Genomic DNA, 19,776 nt, shown 5'->3' on the forward strand with positions numbered 1-19,776 from the left:
AAAAGATTTCTTCCAGAAAGGTCTCTCTGTCAGAAAGCCCAGAAAGTTAAAGGGATAGTGCACCCAAAAATGAAAATTCAGCCATTATCTACTCACCCATATGCCAATGGAGGCTCAGGTGAAGTTTTAGAGTCCTCACAACACTTGCGGAGATCCAAGGGGAGAGGAGGTAGCAGCACAACTCCACCTAATGGAGGCTGACAGCACCCCAGATTCAAACGTCCAAAAACACATAATTGAAACCACAAAATATCTCCATACTGCTCCTCCGTAGTGATCCAAGTGTCCTGAAGCCCCGACATAAAAAGTTGTTTGGAATAACGTCATTTGAACTCTGTTTTTAGCCTCATTGTAGCCTGTAGCTCTGACTGCCTCTCTGTACACATGAGCGCGGTGCCCATGTCTCACAGTCTCGCGAAAGCGCACACACGTGAGCGCGGTGCACAGAGGTGCACTGTAGTCAGTTTTAAATGAACTTAACTTATTATTTATGTGTTGTTTTTATCTGTTATGGCCAAAGGTAAAAAAGAAAGGGGTGGCAGTGTCCTCCGTAATAGACGTATCAAATCAAAATCGTATCGTGGCAGACTTTTGAATATCAGAAAATATCGTATTGTGATGAAACTGGTGATTTACACCCCTACTCGTTATACAGTTTGTTTCATCCTGCGTAGTTTGTCCTCGTGAGGCCCTGAAGGAAAGATGAGCAGGTCAGGATTTTTTCTTTTGCTGTGTTTGACATCTTCCATGATGTGTTCTGTGACGCTGACCAAAAGGGCTGAAAATAAATACTTTAATGTTTCATACCAGAGTGTGTCCTTAGCACCAAGTACGAACAGCTCGTCTGACTTCTCTATATTCATATGGATATTTACTGGTTAAAATCAGACATTTGCCACTTGTATGTTAGTTTGTATGAGGACATTTAACATTTAGAAAGTTTGGTGTCTTTTGTTAAATAAAAAAGACGATCTGCTGCAGAAGCTTGGGTATTTAATCGGCACTAGTGCAGAAAATTTTGAGTCTAGTTGGTGTACTAATCAAAACATGAAAGAGATAAGGGTGTGTCTTGTCTGACCACTTTTTATGTCCTGTAGGTCTGTAATAGAAGCATTTAAAGACACCATGAACACCTCACTTGACACACAGACCACCAGATGCTGATCCCAGAGTTGCTCTTTCCTTTCTTCCTATCCTGTTTTTCATCTCAACACTCAACAGCTCTCTCTTCCAGGTGCTTCGGGCAGAGACAGGAATTTGGGATGTGCATAATTTTTTCATTTTCCGAGCTTCCAGCGTCAGCCTCATTCACCCATTTCACCAAAAACGACTGTCACCTTCAAACAGTGTTTTTCTGACGTGTGATGTTCCTGTTTGAGATTGTCTTCATGTTTGTCGCATGTCCTGGCCCGGTCTGGACGCAGATCTGTCTCTCTGTCTCCCACTGTCTCACTCGCTCTCCCTCCTTCCCCTTCATCCCCCTCCCCCCTCTGTCCCATTGATCACCTCCTCCCTCCCTCCCTTCCTTCTCTCCTCTCAGTGGCTGCACCTCGTCCTCGTCACCTTTCCTTTAAGAGGTTTTCTCTGTTCTCTCGGTTGCCAGGTAAACTCCGGCATGTCTGGGTCCTTTAACACCAAGGACGGGTGGGGCTCGGGAGGAGGGTGGGTGGGGCTTGAGTGGGCGGGCAGGCCTGGCGCTTGATTCGCCAGGTTTAGCTATGAAATTTTTTGTTGTCATAGAGGGTGGATTAATGATCACTGAGGGCAGGTAGTTGCTCTTCGCTGCTCTGTATGGGCTGAAACAATGGATTATGGGTTGCACCTCTTTATGCTCCCCTATCAGTGATACTTTACCACCTATGACTTCACTGATTGCAGCCAATGGTGCAGCAGTTTTACCCCACACACAGCAGTGCAGCAGCAGTTTTCTCCCCCGTGTGATTCAATGTAGATTTACCCTTTAAAGACAGAGAAGAGTTACAAAATAACAACTGCTTTTTGGGAAATAAGCTCTTTGTTCAACCAAACAAAAACCTACTTTACATCTAGTTTTACTGAGTCAACTTTAATTTGCATGAATTTTGCAGAGCAGGTGAGTGGGAGGCAGAGAGGAGGTGGTTGGTCAGTCTATTCTCAGCAAACACGTGTAGGTGGAGGTCAGCGTTCATGTTACTGTGCAGCGTGAATTAAGATTTACTTTGTCACGAAGAGGTTTGTCTGCTCAGACTCAAATTTCCATGTGTGTGTTGGCCAGCAGCTACAATTAAACTGCAGAGTAGAAACGCCAAAAATATGTCACCAGTGTTGCCATCACGTAGTGGTGACATGTAACTAAGTACATTTACTCAAGTACTGTACTTCAGTATAATTTTGAGGTGCATTAACTTCTAACCTACACATTTCTGTGGATAAATATTGTATTTTTTACACCAAAATATTTATTTTTACAGCTTTAATTACCTTGACAGTCAGTCAGTGTAGCAGTTTATTTTGAACATATAAGTCGCAAATAAACAAAATAATCATACGGTAGTAGACAGACATAAAAAAAACAGGTTCCTAAAGAAAGCAAGAAAACTGAAAACAACATATAATTATTTGATTTAAACATCAAAAAATCAGTTGGAGGAAGTACAAACTTATTTATTCCCAGCCATTCTCCATAAATTAATAATAGTCAATTATGTATCTCCTCATCAGTATAAAGCTGTACAATAATTAGTTCTTCTAGACCTTTTCTAATATATTAAATTATTACCAATAATATTTGTCTTACAGCAAGATATAAATAATAACAAGAACATTTCGAAAATAGAAATTCTTATATACACATATATACACAAAACTGATGGTAATAAATAAAAGAATAAATAAAGAGATGACATCATTCATACAAAATATAAATCAACTAATATATTAGAAGTGAAGCTACCCAGCAGTATATAAATTAAATTAAATTATTTCCACCTTTACAAGCTGCAACATTAAAATGACCACATTTAATGCACCACTAAATAAAGTCAGGAATATAAAATGTTTTGTTCTGAAATGAAAATTACAATTTTAATGCAGGACTTTTACACTTGTAACCGAGTAAAAGTGTACGAGTAAAACATCTGAACGCATCTTCTACTGCTGTCATTACATACTTTGTCCAGAAGAGAGCGCTCACAAGTTTATCCTTCAACTGTAAAGAATGTTGCACTGAGTACTTACAGGGGCTGCAATGGTTCGTTGATCAACTGATCAAACATTTAACTATTGTTTTAAACAGAAAAACCTTAAATCGTCTGCTTTCAGCCTCTGAAATGTGAATATTAGCAGGTTCTCATTGTCTGCTTTGATGGTAAACTACATTTTTTGGGGTTTTGGACTGTTGATGGGACTAAAATAGAGATTTAAAGTTGACACCTCAGGCTCTGGGAACATATTGTGGACAGCTTTAAGTATTTTTTTGATGATATATAGACCAAACAATTATTTGAGAGCACATTTAGCACAAAATGAAAGTAATCCGCAGCCCTTGTACAAAATATCTCAAATATCTCACCCTTTGGTCATATTAACCAAAGGGTGCACTCACCAGCAATCATTTTACTTATTACATTTACGTGCTGTATGTGCACAACAGTTTACAACAGCATATTAGACTTCAGATCCTTGAAAATTGCAAGCTGCAACTGGTCTGTCTTGTCTTGTCTGCTGTGGTAATGTCTGTAAAATCATATTAAAGATATGGACGAGGAAGGAGGGCACATTAGGGAAACAGTTGATTTTTATTGTTGTAAGAAAGCACATTAGAGTAATTTAATGACAGGAGAAAGAGATGAAGACATGATATGATTCTCTGGAGACTGGTTGATGAGACTCAGGGGTTCAAGAAAGAAGATTTTACTTTGTTGTTCTGAAATGGCAAATTAAGTCTGTATTTGAAGATGCAGGAAACAGGAGAGCTGTGCAGCTACATGCCAACACTACAGTCAAAGCATTAGAGCTGCAGCTAACGATTATTTTTATTATTCTGCCCATTATTTTCTCAATGAATGGTTTTGTCGGTAAAATCTCAGAGAATGGTGAAAAACACTCCCAGAGTCCAAGGTGACATCTTAAAAGGTGTGTTTTGTCCGACTAACAGTCCAAAAATCCCAAACTCTTTAGTTTATTATCATGTATGACAAAGAAAAGCATCAAATTCTTACATTTAAGAAGCACGAAACCAGCAAATATTTGGCTTTCTTGCTTGAAAAGTTAACAAAAATGATTTTAGATCATCAAAATAGTTGCCAAAAAAATTTCCGTCAATCAACTTTTCAACAAATCAACTAATCGTTGCAGCTCTTCTTAGCTTTGCATGGGAAAACAGAAGCATAGAGGGGACGCAGAGGTGAAACGGGCACCACTCGTGTTGTCGCAAAGTAAAACCGGGCTCAGAGTACTCAGGCATTTTGGGCCACTTTTTCCCCGACCAACTCTTCCTATCAGTCAGAGGAGAAATGCGGCACGGGATCTTGGTCGGTACAAATGTTCGTCCTAGATTATCTGGTAATGTGAGAGGTTTATAGATCCAGGCATAAACCTCCTGAACTGCTCAAAGACTACATCTGCTTCTCCATGAGATCACATGAGGTGGTGCGTTCATGCTCCCTCTGGCACAGTATCCTCAATAATATCCCGTAATGTGTTTACTCTTTAAATCTTGTTGTATGGTCATGTTTGATTTTAAAGAGAAGGACATTTGGGGAGTTTCTCTTTATGTGCACGATGCTACCTGATTTCAAAACTGGTTATGATTTTTAAACTCTGTAGTCTGAGCCTGGCTGGAGAAAGTTGACCAAAGAGCTTATCTAACAAAATGTCAGCACAGTTGTGAAACTGGCGGGGCACTTGGGGACAGGAAATGATCATATGGTACCTCTAAGACAAAACGGAGAGGGATAGGACAACATCATGAGACACCCAGATGGTCCTTGAAGCCCCTCGAGGGCGTTAAGCTGTCCGCTCTTTGCAGCATCGACTTCGGGTTCATCCTAATAGCTTCAGATGGTTTCCTACCCTTTGTTTTACATCAGTATTTGGGTGGTATGAAGGAGAGATCGTCGAGCTATTGAGATGCAGCCTGGGTTATTTATTATTTTTGGTTAATGTTGTCCTATCCGTCGCTCTCATGGTGTACTATAAACTCTAGTTTTCAAGACTCAAAGTGAATTGATTGCTGACGTAGATTGTAGTCCTTTAGAGCACAACAAATAGTTTTTAAAAAGCCATATCTTTCTCTTAACTTGATCACAAATGCCCAGTTCCAAATGTAATCCCAGTTCCTACTCAGTCTTATAATTATGGATGAAAATGTTTGTCTTTTCATTATAAGATGTGGCATTAGGGTAGGAGTGTTATTTGGAATTGGGTCCATCACTTGTCCACCTTGATTTTTTTAAAACACTAACTCACTCTGCGATCACCAGTTCACAAGTAGAAGTTTGGTTGCTGTAAAACATTCACTGATTTCTTGAGTACTGAAGATCCAGTAGGTAACTCCTCCATAGGTTTTAATACTAGACAGAGAAGTTATAAACCATCAAATAAACATGTTTTTTAAAGATGCGCATAAGGTTTTGGTATATTCCTCTCTGAGCTCAGTCCTGAGAGCACATGATCTTAATCGTCTGTCCACGTTTCAAAATAAAAACTGGAATCTGTTCTTATCACGTTCACATGGACGTGTATCTAAATATTTGTGAATATAAAACTTTTGGCTGCGTCAGTTCGTGATGAGTAATGTGACAGAAGCTGAGAAAATGGAAATTCAAGAAACCGTTAACGTCACGCTTTATTCACAAAATAAACAGCTCTTCACTTTGTGAGGTAAACGGCAAAATACACATTTAATAGCACAAATATTTAGATGTTATTCTGACAGGCTCGTTAATCTTATTTAAGTCTCCCCAACAAAAACAGGACTCTGTTAGTCGGTCTCAAGAGTGCTAAAAAAAAGGCCTCAGAAACCTGTTGTTGCTGCAGAAGCTAAATAAGTATTGAGTCCTTTGCTTAGGAATAGTTGTGAAGTTGTAGGAAGGCTGTCGTCATGAAGTCAATGTTGGGGGTGGACCAGATCTGCTGAGAGGCCTCAGCACCCCCTCAGGAAAAAAAATAAATAAATTGAAAACTAATTTTTTATTAGTTATTATATACCCGTGTAGTCATGTCCTCATCATCCTATGATATTATTCATCATGAACAAGTATATATTTACAGTATACTATGCCTAACGCAATAAATAAAAGCTACTGTTACATAAATAATTGACTCTTCAGCACTCATATTACATTCTACTTTTCCACATTTTAATGCATTTGAAAGTAATGAAATAGAGAGAAGGTATAGTGTTATAATTTAGTGTGCTCACAGCAGTTGAGTAACGAATTCTGCTGGGGTGCAGCAACGCCACTTGAGCCCTTTTTGCCCAGAGATCGTGCTGTAGGGCCACTACGAAGTCCCGTCTTTATACCCCCATTGCATTTTTGTACAGAACCAGGGAAGTAAAAGAGGCGTGACAATCATGACATGTAACACAACAGGGTAGGCCTCTAGTGTGACATATAACAAAAGGTGTTGGCAGCGCTTTATAAACAATAATAATAGCTTAGCATGGCAGTAACAGTCATTTACCATCCCTGTTATTCAGCGGTTAATCTCGTCCTCAGCTCAGAGGGTAAGGAGCTCTCGTACCTCATTGTTTTCTCAATTGGCAGACATTTTTGCCAAAATTCTTCTTCTTTGAGTTAGCTGCTAACTGCTATCCACTGCTTTTTAAGTCTCCCGTGTTGGGTCATACGTGTGACATGTCAAAACATCACACTTGCGCTCCACACGATCCCATCTTGCCGGTCGTTCTATTTATATTGACTTCATTTCGGCGCTGTTACTACCTCATATGCTGGCTTAAAGACGAGACAACTCTGTCCCCTGGTTCTGCGATTGTACCTTTAACACAGAACGGCGAGGTGGAATAACTGCGTGATATTCCCGCCTTGAAGAGGCAGTGTAAAAGGGCTTTGGACAAACTGAAAACACTAGAACTGGTAGTTAATTATTACGATTAAATTTGCTCATAATTGTTTAGGACAATGGTTGCCTGTCATAGCACGCCCAAAAAACAACAACAATGTAATTATATTTTTTAATCAGTATATTAAGGGGGACATTTTGACCACATGTGAATATTTGGGAGGGATGTGTTCCCCTCAATATGTGTTATAATTACTGCCTTAAGTTGCAGATGTAAATAAAGAGAAGTTGCCTACTGGATCTTAACAAATAATATCTTAAATATATCAACATAATAAATACTGCCTCATGACTGAGTGAAATCTAACCACTAACTAGAACATTAGCTGTAGATATCCAGGATTAACTAGCTAGCTAGCTTAATTTCCTGAAAGCTAACGCAGTTGACGTGTCCAGGTAAAACAGTTTCCTATGACTCACTGAGGCCCCCTGCTGGAAGACTCACACCTACTGGTAATAATACACAGCAGCTGGTAAAAAGCATGAGTGTGAAGTGTGTGTGTATGTGTGTAACAAGTTGGAGAGTACGTTTTGTTTTGATGAAAACGAGCATGCTCAGCAGTCAGTTGGGTAGAACACATGGCTGTTAGTCATTGTAGTTTCAGTCTGACCGAGCAGAGGTGATAAAAAGGAGGTATTTTCTGTTAATATTTTTTACTATTGTCAGGAAACTGTTAATAATGATGACTCAGAGTTCTGCAGTAAAAGACTTGTCATTTATTGTGATTTCACTGAATTGAGTGTTTTCTCTGGGATGTTGTCCTCCTTTAAAGCTGCAGTTGGTAACAATTATGAAAATAAGTATTTGTCATATTTGCCTCGCTACATACACAGAGTTATAAGAGACTAGGGGTGTGTCATGTCATCTTGTTCACCATAATACCAGTATCATTTTTAATATCATATGAAAAATTCATATTGTGATGCTCACAATATTTTGACTTGTTGACATTGAGATCATACTGTTACCCACGGCAACAACAAGCATGGCTGAAAGCGAAGTTACTACCAACTCTGCGGTGGTTCCAAAAAGAGGAGCAGCTTCAGCAGTGTGGAATAAACTGTGGCATCCCGAATGTTTTATGAACAGCCCCGGACTTCTCCATACACCTTTTTTTTATTTTTCTTTTACTAATTTGTCATATCATCAAGAATATCAAAAAAATACCCTGAAATATTGTGATATTATTTGAGGGCCATATCGCCCATCCCTATATGAGACGAGAAAAAAATCATTCCCCTCCTTCTCATCTTAGTGCCTCACATGGCACTAGGGTACATCCACACATACACCACTATTAGCCTCCTGTTCACTTCCATTCAGTGCAAGTGAAGTTGTGAATAATTTGCATCTTCGCATCGCATGGAGTTCAACTTTGGTGAACTTTGACTGGCGAGGTCACAGCCTCAACCAGTCGCAAAGGAGTATGTGTGGAGGAGACTAGATTGTTGCCATGTTTAACCAGCTGATATGGTATCGCCATGAAGTACAAACTGCCCCCACTGTTGCCAACTCCTCAGTAAGAAAAGTAGCTATTGGCTGTCCTAAAAGTCGCTAAATGACGTCATCGCCTAATTTGCATAATTGTCCATATGCATGTAATTGTAATGGCTGCTGTAGGAGAGAGGAAAAACGTCATGGGAGAGACAAAAACTGAGTAAAAAAACACCCTGAATGTGTTTAGAACTACAAATGAACCTTGTTTCAGTGATTTATATTAGACAAAGAAAATTTTACATTTACAACCCGCCCTGACTGTAAACCAGGTCGGGATCAGCCAGCGGCGGTTCCGCGCATGCGCGATTCACTTGCAGTCTGGATGTGGAGGGGTTAACATCTCCTGCTCTGACTGCTGCTAGGAGGGAGGACTGGGCCGTCTGTGAGTGATTTGGGGTGAGAGAGGAGCCCACGGCAGCATCCGCTGCTCGTTGAGAAGAATAAGAATGATACGTGCTCTCACAACAGAGTCTGCAGAAGTCTTCAATAACATCAGAAAAAGTCGCTAGATTTGTCGCTAGTCGCTTTTTTGAAAAAGAGTCGCTAGAGGGGTCTGAAAAGTCGCTAAGTTGGCAACACTGACTGCCCCACATAGGAGATTCGGCCTGGTTGCTGTGAGTCAGGAGACAGACTCTCTCATTTTACAGCTAAACAGTACACGAAAACATGTTTATGAAAACATTTGAGGTGAGACATTGGTAAAGCAGTAAAAAAAAAAAATCTTGATTCATATGTGATCAGTGCTGCCTAGTTTGACAGTGTGACCTCAATTTACGAGCAGTGATTGACACAATTGACGGCTGCGTTAGAGACTCTCGACTGATTGGTTTAGAAGTAGTTCAAGACGATACTTCTTTGTGAATATAGTGACGGTTTCAGCCAATATGACAAAGTTATTTTTTGTAAAAGTTATCAACTGTAGCTTTAAACCACCCAAAATGGAAAAATTGTTCACATTTGACCCTTTAACACCCGGCCCTGTAGAGACAACATATATGTACACACTGAAACAATCAGCCAATTAATCTATTGAAACACTTTTCAGGTAACAATTGCAAAGATCTGCCGTTACTGGCTTCTTAAATGGAAGTATTTTACAGTTTTTATATTTTATATCACAGAAAGTTGAATTTTGGGGGGTATTGGACATTTTATAGACCAGATAATTAGTTAATAAATCAAGAAAATAACTGGCAGAATAATCAATAATGATAAAAGAAAATGCAGTGCCTTGTTCTTGGATCATTTAAACCAGTGTTTTTCAAATGGGGGAACGGATACCTCAAAGGGTACTTTAGAGTACTGCATAATTCCTAAAATAATTACACTGTAAAATGTTCACTAAAAATGTAAATGTAATCGAGTTCATGTTTACACTTGTCATCTATGTGTTTCTATCAAAAATAGTTTGTGCTGGTCAGAGAGTAGTCTGCTAGAAATAGTGTTTCAGAGGGGGTGCGTTACTGAGAGCAAGTTTGAGTACCACTGATTTAAACAGCTGGGTTTTTGATTAGATATGACCAGAAAGCCATAATTACATTTATTGTATGTTTTTATTTCTTGTAACATTTCATAGAACGTCATATTGGTGAACTGGTTTTAACTCCCCTCTTTGATCACCTGCAACTGTGGGTCATGGACAAAATAAATTAAGCTGCCCTGCCCGAACGCGGTTTAAATAAGTTTACTTTTTAGGGATGTTAGTATTTATGATAATAACACTTCCCTTTAACCCCATATTTAGAATTTATAAACACTGTTTGAACATTCAAAAATAATCGATAAGACACTGTAGTGCAGCTGTCAGTATGTGTAAGGACATTTTCAGGTGTTTATGAATGTATTCTTCAACTAATAGGACTTTTTCTATTATCGGTTTCTATACCAGCCCTCAGGAAGAGTTGTAGTTGTTCAAAAATACATTAATAAACACTTATATCTGCTTACAGGTCCATTATAGTGTGTTATAAACCATTTATTAAATGTTTATGTACTTCTTTACATATGCTTTTATTGTACAGGAAACCTCTGCATAGTGCTATAGCAGAGCTGAACTCCTCCTTTTACATGTTACCAATCTCGTCCTAACCTGAATAAAATGAATTGCGTTTGAGTGATTACAGTATTTAATCCATTTAATTTCCACCTCTGTTATTAAAGGTTCAGTGTGTCAGATTTAGGGGTTTAGTGGCATCTGTCAATGAGGATTGCAGATTGCAACCAGCTGAAACTTCTCCTGCTGAGGGTTTCATTGGTGTTCATTGTTCAGGAGGATTTTACCAGGAACCAAATTATCTGTCGAGGTTTCTTCCTCTCCAAAACAAATGGACACTGTGATTTAAACGGGTGAAACACTGAATGAAGCAGTGTCATGTTAGAAAGCAGTGTGCGGCCTGTCTGCTATGAGCACCTGCTAATGTAATGCTCACCTTTTTTATGGTCCAGACGTTCAGGAGACTTTAACTGGGAGCCGAATTATCTGCAGAGGTCTCTCCCACTTTAAAATCAACAGACCTTGTGATTCAAGCTGATTAAAATCCTGAAAAAAGCAGTTTCACATAGAAAAATCTATCGAGAGCCAGTGTTTGGTTTGTCCATTCTGGGCTACTGTAGAAACATGGCGGTGCAACATGGTGATGTATTAAGCTGCCCTCATAGATGAGGACCTGCTTCCTATGTTGATATAAACAGCTCATTCTAAGATAACGAAAACAAACCATTTATATTTTTAAAGAACACTAAAGAAAACATACTTATTATTTTATATTCTGTTTCTGCCAATATGTCCCCCTAAATCCTACACACTGTACCTTTAAGCTGTTTGTTCGTTTGCATCCTGCACCACTCAGCTTTCAAAGAATACACCTTCAATGTGCTGGATGTGAGTAGATGACAAATTTGGTTGATATGAGGCATCTTTGAGTCACATCTTGTTATGCTGTTGGAAAGTTTTGTGTGTCACTGCCCTTGGGTGTGAGACAGACACCAGTTTGCAGCTGTGATAGTGAAACAAAGGGTATGTAGTAGAGATGAGTGTGTGTGTGTGAATAACTTAACATTAACCTCTGTTTTTTTTTTTAGCCCCTTCTGTCTCTGTTGCTCTCACGGATCTAATTTGTTTAGATGCTATTTTGTGCATTCATTACACTGTGTCACACTAATTACTCATTCATATCATTGACGTTAACCTGCATTTGAACACTGCATCTTGTGCTGTCGAGGTCCTCCATTGATCTGCATCATAGAGTCCTTATTTCATCAATGGCTTTGAAGCAGTTGTAGAAAGCTGCTTTCTGCAGTGACAAACAATTGACTGTTTGATGTATGTATGTATGTATGTATGTATGGATGGATGCAGGATGGGCTGATAGATTCTGTCTGTTCGCTCTGTTTTAAACGCTGTTAATAACCATTTTCCTTTGTGTGTGTGTGTGCAGAGTTTCGTTCGCCGTCCCACCTCAGCGGGTTGAACCGTACTGCCTCTCTGAGCGGAGCTGACCGGTCGGAGTCGCTCTCCGTCAGTGGCAGCAACAGCCAGCTCAACAACAGCATCCCCTCGCAGCAGTACACGCCCGACTTCTACGTCCGAGCTCTCAGCGACTTGCAGTTTGTCAAGGTTAGTTATAAATTCAGTCTAGTGGGAGTGGGAGCAAGTGAGTGGAAACCAGTCATACCATAGCATCGTATGGTATTGTATGAGTATTTATACCACAGCCTTGGTTATTTATTTATGGTTACCAAATCAGTCTTCTTTCAGCATTGGCAGTATAAAACCAAAATCGGGGAGTGCAGCAAAATGCCGCCTACCTACTTTTGTTTATACGGAATGCACCTTTTTTTTTTTTTTTTTTGCTTTGCGTTTGTTTGTGTTTCCCTCTTGCTACTAGCTGCTCGTTAAATCCTGCTATCAGCTGTTTCCTGTTTATCCACCGCCAGTGGCTCGCACATGCGGGGTCATCAACAGCTCCTCCCACAAGTCTTCAACAGCCCCTCCCGTTGCGGAACGCCGCCTCGGTCTGTTTAAACTAAAAGGGTTCCGCCAATATGTCTACCCTATGAGAAAAAATTGGGCACCTCGGATCCACTCGCCAATCCGGCTCTGTGCGTCTAAACGCTCGCAGCTTGCCGGCAAAGCGGCCCAACATTCACCAAAAATCAGGCAGTGTAAAAGGGGCGACTGACTGCATATAAAGATGGACTACGTGTCTCCACTTCCTCCAGCCGTACAAACATAAGCCAAAACATCCTAGATATGGCAGCTAGCTACCATCTTATGCTGGTGACGTCATTTGGAGCCAGAGTCTACACAGTAGCAATCTCCGTGATATCAAGTTTCGCCGTCCAACCAATCGTGAGCAGCGCCAGTGATCACAAGCTCTCTGATTGGCACACACAGCTGTCAATCATGACATCAAACCCCCTTTTTATAGCATGAACAACCATGGTTATAACCAAAATGATCTGAAAAATGAACACTTAAACAAACATCAGCATAACAACTACCCAAAATTTGGGTCTCCAACAGCAGGTCCGTGACCTCCAAGGGGTCCTCAGAGATACTGCAGGGGGGCCGCCATAACTTTCATTTAATTTACAGTTTTAAACATTAATGATTTTGATTTATTTATTTTAATATTTAAAAAGAATAAATTTGTAGAGAAAAAACCCCTACAAAACAGAGACAAACAATAACAACTTAACTTTACACCACTGCACTTCTTAATACCTTATAACCAATATTACTTTGTGTATAAAACAAATTAGAAAACTGAGATTTCCGACAACATCATCACCCTGAGTGTGTTTTACATTCCCTCTAATCTTTTCTGTACCTTGTGAAGAAACCGTCTTTGTACCTCTTTGTAAACTGTCTGATATCTTTACTTTGTTTTCTTCACCCAGTGTGTTCCACAAAATAATAGCCTGTTGCCAAAGAATCCTTGTGCTGTCATGTGAGCCAGCTTAAGGTTAATCATTTGTGCTCTAGTATCTGATCAAAATGGATATGATTCAGAGTAAAGTGATACTCTGGATCAAGTCCCGGGAAATTTTCCTGCTCTCTCAACACTCTGCCTTATTTGTCGTAGCATTCTTTTCTCCAGCACCTGTCATGATAAAATCCGTGTTTACCAGCAGCAAATTCGAGGCAGGCAGAGACATGTGAGCTGGGATTGTGAACACTGCACACAAGAGAGAGAAATGGGTTTTCTCTGCTTGCTCAATAGCATTTAATTTCAGCATGAAGTCAGGACCTGCTTTACATAAACATACAGTCATTTAAATGCTGTTGAATGAAGCAATAGAACTTAGCAAAGACAAATTAAAAACCTAGATGCACAGACGTCCATTAACCTGCAAAAATAAATAAATAAGTGCTTACTGGTTTGAAGTGTGTTACAGTGTAGTGTATTTTTTCCAGGGATAGATTGTTTTCATTCAGAGAATTTCCTCTCTTCGTTTATTTGCAGTGAGTTAGGAAAGAAGATGAATATAACACATCTGTCTGTTCAGTATATAGCTTCTTATTTACTGTACAGACGTAAGAGTGATATCAGTGTAGTCTAATCTCTATAAAACGATATTTGCATGTGTATGTATGCAGAGTCTGTGAGCGATAGGACAAGATTTTGATATCGTAAGTGTTCTAGTTTCTGTTTGTCGTCCAACTAGTGTTGACCAGTCATGTTTGAGCAGCAAGTAAACAGTGTGTATGGAGAGCTGAAAAGGCAAAACACAATTGCAGCCAGTTTCTCCAGGTTAGGTTGCCTTCAGTGTTCATCTTTCGGGAGGTTTTTAGCAGGAGCAAAATTATCCACAGAGGTCTCTTCCTCTCCAAAACAAACAAGCCAGGTGATTAAACTTGTAAAAACACTGAATAAAGCAGTTTCATGGTAAAAATCAATGTTTCTCCTACACTTTTCAACTCGTTGGGAAGAGGCTGCTAGCCCAGGTCCTTTTAATCTGTGCTCACCTTTTTTCACTGATAACTAAAGATACAGACGTTCAGGTGGTTTTAAGTGGGATCTGAGTTATCCGCAGAGGTCTCTTCCTCTCCAAAACAAATGGACTAGGTGATTAAAACTGTTAAAACACTGAATAAAGCAGTTTCATGCAGGGGCTGGAGCCGAGCTGCTGCTAACGTTAGCTTAGCTTGTTTCTCTGATAACTTAGAATCCAGACGTTCAGGACGTTCTTACCAGGACCTGAATTATCCACAGAAGTCTCTTCCTCTCCAAAACAAATAGGTGATTAAAACTTTTAAAAACACTGAATAAAGCAGTTCATGAAACAAATTAGAGTTTCTTTGATGCTGTTTGGCACAGCAGGGGCTGGAGCGGAGCTGCTGCTAAAGTTAGCTTAGCTTGTTCTCTGATAACTTACAATCCAGATGTTCAGGAGGTTTTTAGTGGGGGCTGAATTATCTGCAGAGGTCTCCTCATCTCCAAAACAAATCGACAAGGTGATTAAAACTGTTAAAAACACTGAGTAAAGCAGTTCATAAAACAAATTAGACTTTATCTGATGCTGTTTGGCACAGCAGGGGCTGGAGCGGAGCTGCTGCTAAAGTTAGCTTAGCTTGTTCTCTGATAACTTACAATCCAGATGTTCAGGAGGTTTTTAGTGGGGGCTGAATTATCTGCAGAGGTCTCCTCATCTCCAAAACAAATGGACTAGGTGATTAAAACTGTTAAAAACACTGAATAAAGCAGTTTCACGCAGGGGCTGGAGCGGAGCTGCTGCTAACGTTAGCTTAGCTTGTTTCTCTGATAACTTACAATCCAGACGTTCAGGATGTTTTTAGTGGAAGCTGAATTATCCGCAGAGGTCTCATCATCTCCAAAACAAATGGACTAGGTGATTAAAACTGTTAAAAACACTGAGTAAAGCAGTTCATGAAACAAATTAGAGTTTATCTGATGCTGTCTGGCACAGCAGGGGCTGGAGCGGAGCTGCTGCTAACGTTAGCTTAGCTTGTTTCTCTGATAACTTAAGATTCAGACGTCTGCTGACTAAAATCCTTCATTCGGTTAAAATATATAGTTAAAAATGACCATAAAATGTGGCTTAAAACTGGATAAAGAGTCAATTTATGACAGCTTCTGGCACACAACGCAAAGAGGATATGACACTGCTGTCAGATGACGGAGACCGAATGACACGGACGAGTCCCTGATTAAAATTAGAGATTTTTCGGGGTTTGAAAATAGTTGGAAATGTTTGGGATAATGTAAGTACACAACACAGCAAGATATATGACATCGGTCTGGTTGTTTTTAGTCATTTTAATGTGGAAAAGTTACATAATGTATCTTTAAATTTATCTGCATTCAAATAGAGTGTGCCAGGGCTGACGTCAAAACCCGGAAGTTTAGCATCGCGCTGGTTCCCGCAAGAGAAAGTGAATGTGATTTTTGCATTGCGTTTTGGATTATGTCAGAAAATAAGCTCTGTGGCTAACACAAGTTTATGATACTTACAGGTTTTGTTCGGTGAGATAATCTTCACATATGAACACCTTTCATGCCGCATTTGAAGCTTAAATGCGATCGCCAGAAGTAAAAAGCTAACGTTAGGCTTTAACGGACTACATGACTACTCCACGGTCGCATGACTCTTGACGTCACCGCCACTAAGCTTTCAACTGATTTCGGCCGCTTTATTTTAAAAACATTGTTTAATGGGGAAATCAGACTGTTTAAGCTAAATAAGAAGCTGTAATGGCGGACTGCCAGCACTCTCGCCTGTTCGGGGGTGATGATGTTTAATGTCCCCGACAGGGTTTGTAGTCGTATTGAGCAACTTGTTAGCAACTGCCTTTTTTATGACACGTAAAAGCTTCAGAATTCACAAATAGGGTATTTACTGACGTGTTTTATGTCGTAGAACAAAACCTGAAACTCGCTTAAGCTTTTGTTAACCACAGACCTTATTTGAGGCATTTTACCAAAATCCCATTCAAAAAACGTATTGACTTTTAGACGAGAGAACCGGAAGTACTAAAAGCGCTAACGGAGTTCCGGGTTTACTGGCACACTCTATGCAGATATCAACATTAGCCGAAATGAGCGGTGCAAGGAAAAGGATATCTTAGCCTGCGTATCTGCTGACTACACTGTAATATTGGCCGTTACTTTCAGAGGCTTATCATCGTCAGACTGATAGCTGATGGTTTCAAAGACCGGATCTTAACTAATTCATTCAGCATGAGAGCAAATGTTCCTCTTCCTCTAAGCTTTACCTTCAACACCAACCTTCAGCTTTGATCTCCCTCCTCTTTCCTTCAGATCACACGTGCCCAGTACCAGAACGGCCTGATGGCGTCCCGTCTGGACAGCACGCCGCAGTCCCCAGAGAGCGGCCACAACACGATCCGCCTGGATCAGACCACTCCCCCCGCCACTGCCAACACCACCATCACAGACCTGGGAGCGGACTCCACTCCGACGGAGAACGGACCGGACGAGACAACGCTCCTCCTCCTCAACGAGCAGAACTCACCGCACACAGCCAACCACCACAGCCAGCTGGAGAACAGCATTTGACGCCCCGCCCCCCTGGCCCGACCCCCTCCATACTCTTTGCACGCATGCACTACTACGCTCGAATGTATGCTGAGGAGGGGAGGAGTGTGTGTGTGTTTGTGTGTATGAGTGGGAATGCAGACACACTGACATAAAGAGACAAGCCATGTGCGTGCATATTTTGTAAATATGCAGCAATTAAACACACACACACACACACACACATGCACACGTTTCCATCGTAAACAGACTCACCACAAACCCAACACTCACCTATGGTAGTTCATCGACAGAACAGAGTGTCTGTACGTGTGTGTGTGTGTGTTTGTATGTGTTTGCACGTGCTCCTTAATGTATTAACTGACGACAAAGATCTGAAGGACCTGCTTGTCTGGACCAGGATGCTCCTCCCTCTCATGCCCATCAACGTTTTTCAGAGGCCTCGCTGATTTGCGAACCTCCTCCTCTGTGTGTGTGTTTTTAAATGTGTATGCGTGTGTTGCTTCCAATCACTGTCCCTAATCAGAGACTCAGGGAGACTCCGCCCTCTTCCTCCTCCTCTTCCTCCTCCCCTTTGCCGACGTACATACAACATACATGCAAGTGTGGTCCAACCCGAAAGCCGCAAACCAAACCCACCGCCGCATGTGTAGCAACCCGCGTCCCCTCCTCACCATCCATACAGCTAGAAGACAAAGACGACCCGAGCATGTCAGCGGAGTTCAAACAAAGTAATATATGTTCCGTAGAAATTTATAGTGAGATATTTATTGATGAATTCTGTGTGAGACGGACTCGTGTTTCGAGGGGGGAGGCTTTGAGGTGGATTTCTTTTATAAATTTTTTTTTCCTTCTTGTTTCCTGGATAGAAGCAGTAAGTAGCCGAGAGCCTTTATCCCAGAGTTGTTAAGAGATTTAGCAGCAATAGACAGCCAGTCTGTATCGTGATTAAGACAATCAATATGATGATTATGAATGTGTTGAATTAAATGTGTAGGGTACGTTAACTGTGGCCCCCCTCATGCTCTCAAACAGACTCCTCTCTGTGAAAGGTTTTCTTCCCCGGTGCCTCGATTTTTAGTTTCACCCACGACGGATCTGAAAAGGCAGGTCGTGCAGAGAGCACTTTGAATTGGCAAGCCCTTTCCTGCTTTGTAAGCGAGGGGTGCGTGTGTGTGTTTGTGTGTGTGTGTGTATGTGACCAAAATGGCCGTCACCAGACTTGGTGGGAACAGAAACCACAAGAGGGAAGCTTGATCACATTCTGACTAGAATATACTTTAAGAAATCTGAGACTTTATTTATTGAGTTCGATACGTGTGTGTACATATATTATTGTCGATGACGGGGGAGGAGAAATGAGATTTTTATTTTTGCCTCATTGTGAGATTTTACATGTTAAATGTCATTTTGCATTCAGTGGTTATGTTTGGGTTTCCTTTTTTGTAAATCAGTTTGGGGGAAGGGGGTCACTCCGAACAGCAAACCTTATTGTTGTTTGTATTTTTGCAGCCAAACACGCCGCTTAGCCCCGACATCAGCCAAATTTTTTTTTCTCATGGGAAACAATGTTGTATATTTTCTAATCATCACAATGCATGTTTTTTCACAGAACCGCACACACTCCAGATATATTTTACTGTAACTTCTGAGGAGATTTTAAAGGAAAAATCTTTCCTGAAACTCTTAAATGTTGTGTCTTGTGACAGATTTTTTTCTTTGCCTGATTTCTAGCAGAACCACAGTGGTGTTTCATAGATTTTGTTTTAGTGATGTACAACATGAAACATAAGTCATTCATCAGGTTTTGTGTTTGAAACCAAAGACAAACAGCTGCTCTATAGTCTTGTTATTTCTGCGAAGACATCTGTGGTAGGGATTGAGTTCCACACTAGTAACTACATATACCAGAATGCAATGCAGCCACAGGAAAAGTTGTGTTTTCACCATTTTCTTTGTCTTTGCTTCTGTCAGTATCACTACTTTTTTTTCACACGTAAAGGGTTGGTTCGGTTTTTTTTGACCTGGACCCTTTTCTCCTATGTTTGCTTGTCTACGTGACAAATGGGAACAACAGTTTTTTTAATTTGGTCATGTATTGAGCGAGAGAGCTGCAGTCGGAAGCAGCAAAACAGGATGCAATGTAACCATTAGGGGCATTTGTGCACTGTTAATTTACATACACTAAAAGTGTTTGTTTTTGCCACTGACAGGCTCAGATTGCTATTTCAAGTGTCAGACAGCTTTAAAGAACAACCCGGTCTCACTCCAAAGTCGTCAAAATTCAACGCTTGGGCGGCATTAGACACTAATGACAACATCGGCATGATTCACGTTATAGTTTAACAGTGCTCAGTGGCATCGGGGAAACACGGCTGGACAAGAACTAAAGTGAAGGCGGCGAAAGTCTGAGTAGGGCGGGTGGGAGAGTTGGTGGATGGGTCCAAGAAACACCAACTTTCACCAGGGAGAGCGGTGTTCGCGTCTCGCAAGATTATAAAGCCAAACCTTGTTCTTTTTTTCCTACACCCAACCACGTGCATTAGATGTTGGAGGAAATAAAAATGTCAATTTGCGGTGTTGTACCAATGTAGTTTGTTTATTTTGAAAGAGGCTGTATATAAACTGTAAATTTCCTGTGAAAACGCAAGTTTATTTTGGAAGAAGACAATTCATGTAACAGGCAGAACT

The 19,776-nt window shown here is 40.5% G+C and overlaps 1 protein-coding gene across 2 annotated transcripts in view; it reads left to right on the top strand.

Moving 5' to 3' along the window:
- Positions 1-17,760, top strand: part of LOC117252584 (metal transporter CNNM4) — a 78,764-nt gene extending 61,004 nt beyond the window's left edge. The window contains exons 6-9 of one of the 2 annotated variants that reach the window (XM_078170515.1): positions 1,541-1,603; positions 7,462-7,518; positions 12,001-12,179; positions 16,849-17,254. In XM_078170515.1, the coding sequence (XP_078026641.1) occupies positions 1,541-1,603; positions 7,462-7,518; positions 12,001-12,179; positions 16,849-17,106 (557 nt within the window). In that variant the 3' untranslated portion in view covers positions 17,107-17,254. Of the gene's footprint in view, positions 1-1,540; positions 1,604-7,461; positions 7,519-12,000; positions 12,180-16,848 lie in introns of both variants that reach the window. The other variant, XM_078170514.1, reaches the window with a different exon arrangement.
- Positions 17,761-19,776: the final 2,016 nt, after the last annotated feature.

The sequence above is a fragment of the Epinephelus lanceolatus genome, chromosome 9 (assembly GCF_041903045.1).
Source record: "Epinephelus lanceolatus isolate andai-2023 chromosome 9, ASM4190304v1, whole genome shotgun sequence".
Taxonomy (NCBI): domain Eukaryota; kingdom Metazoa; phylum Chordata; class Actinopteri; order Perciformes; family Serranidae; genus Epinephelus; species Epinephelus lanceolatus.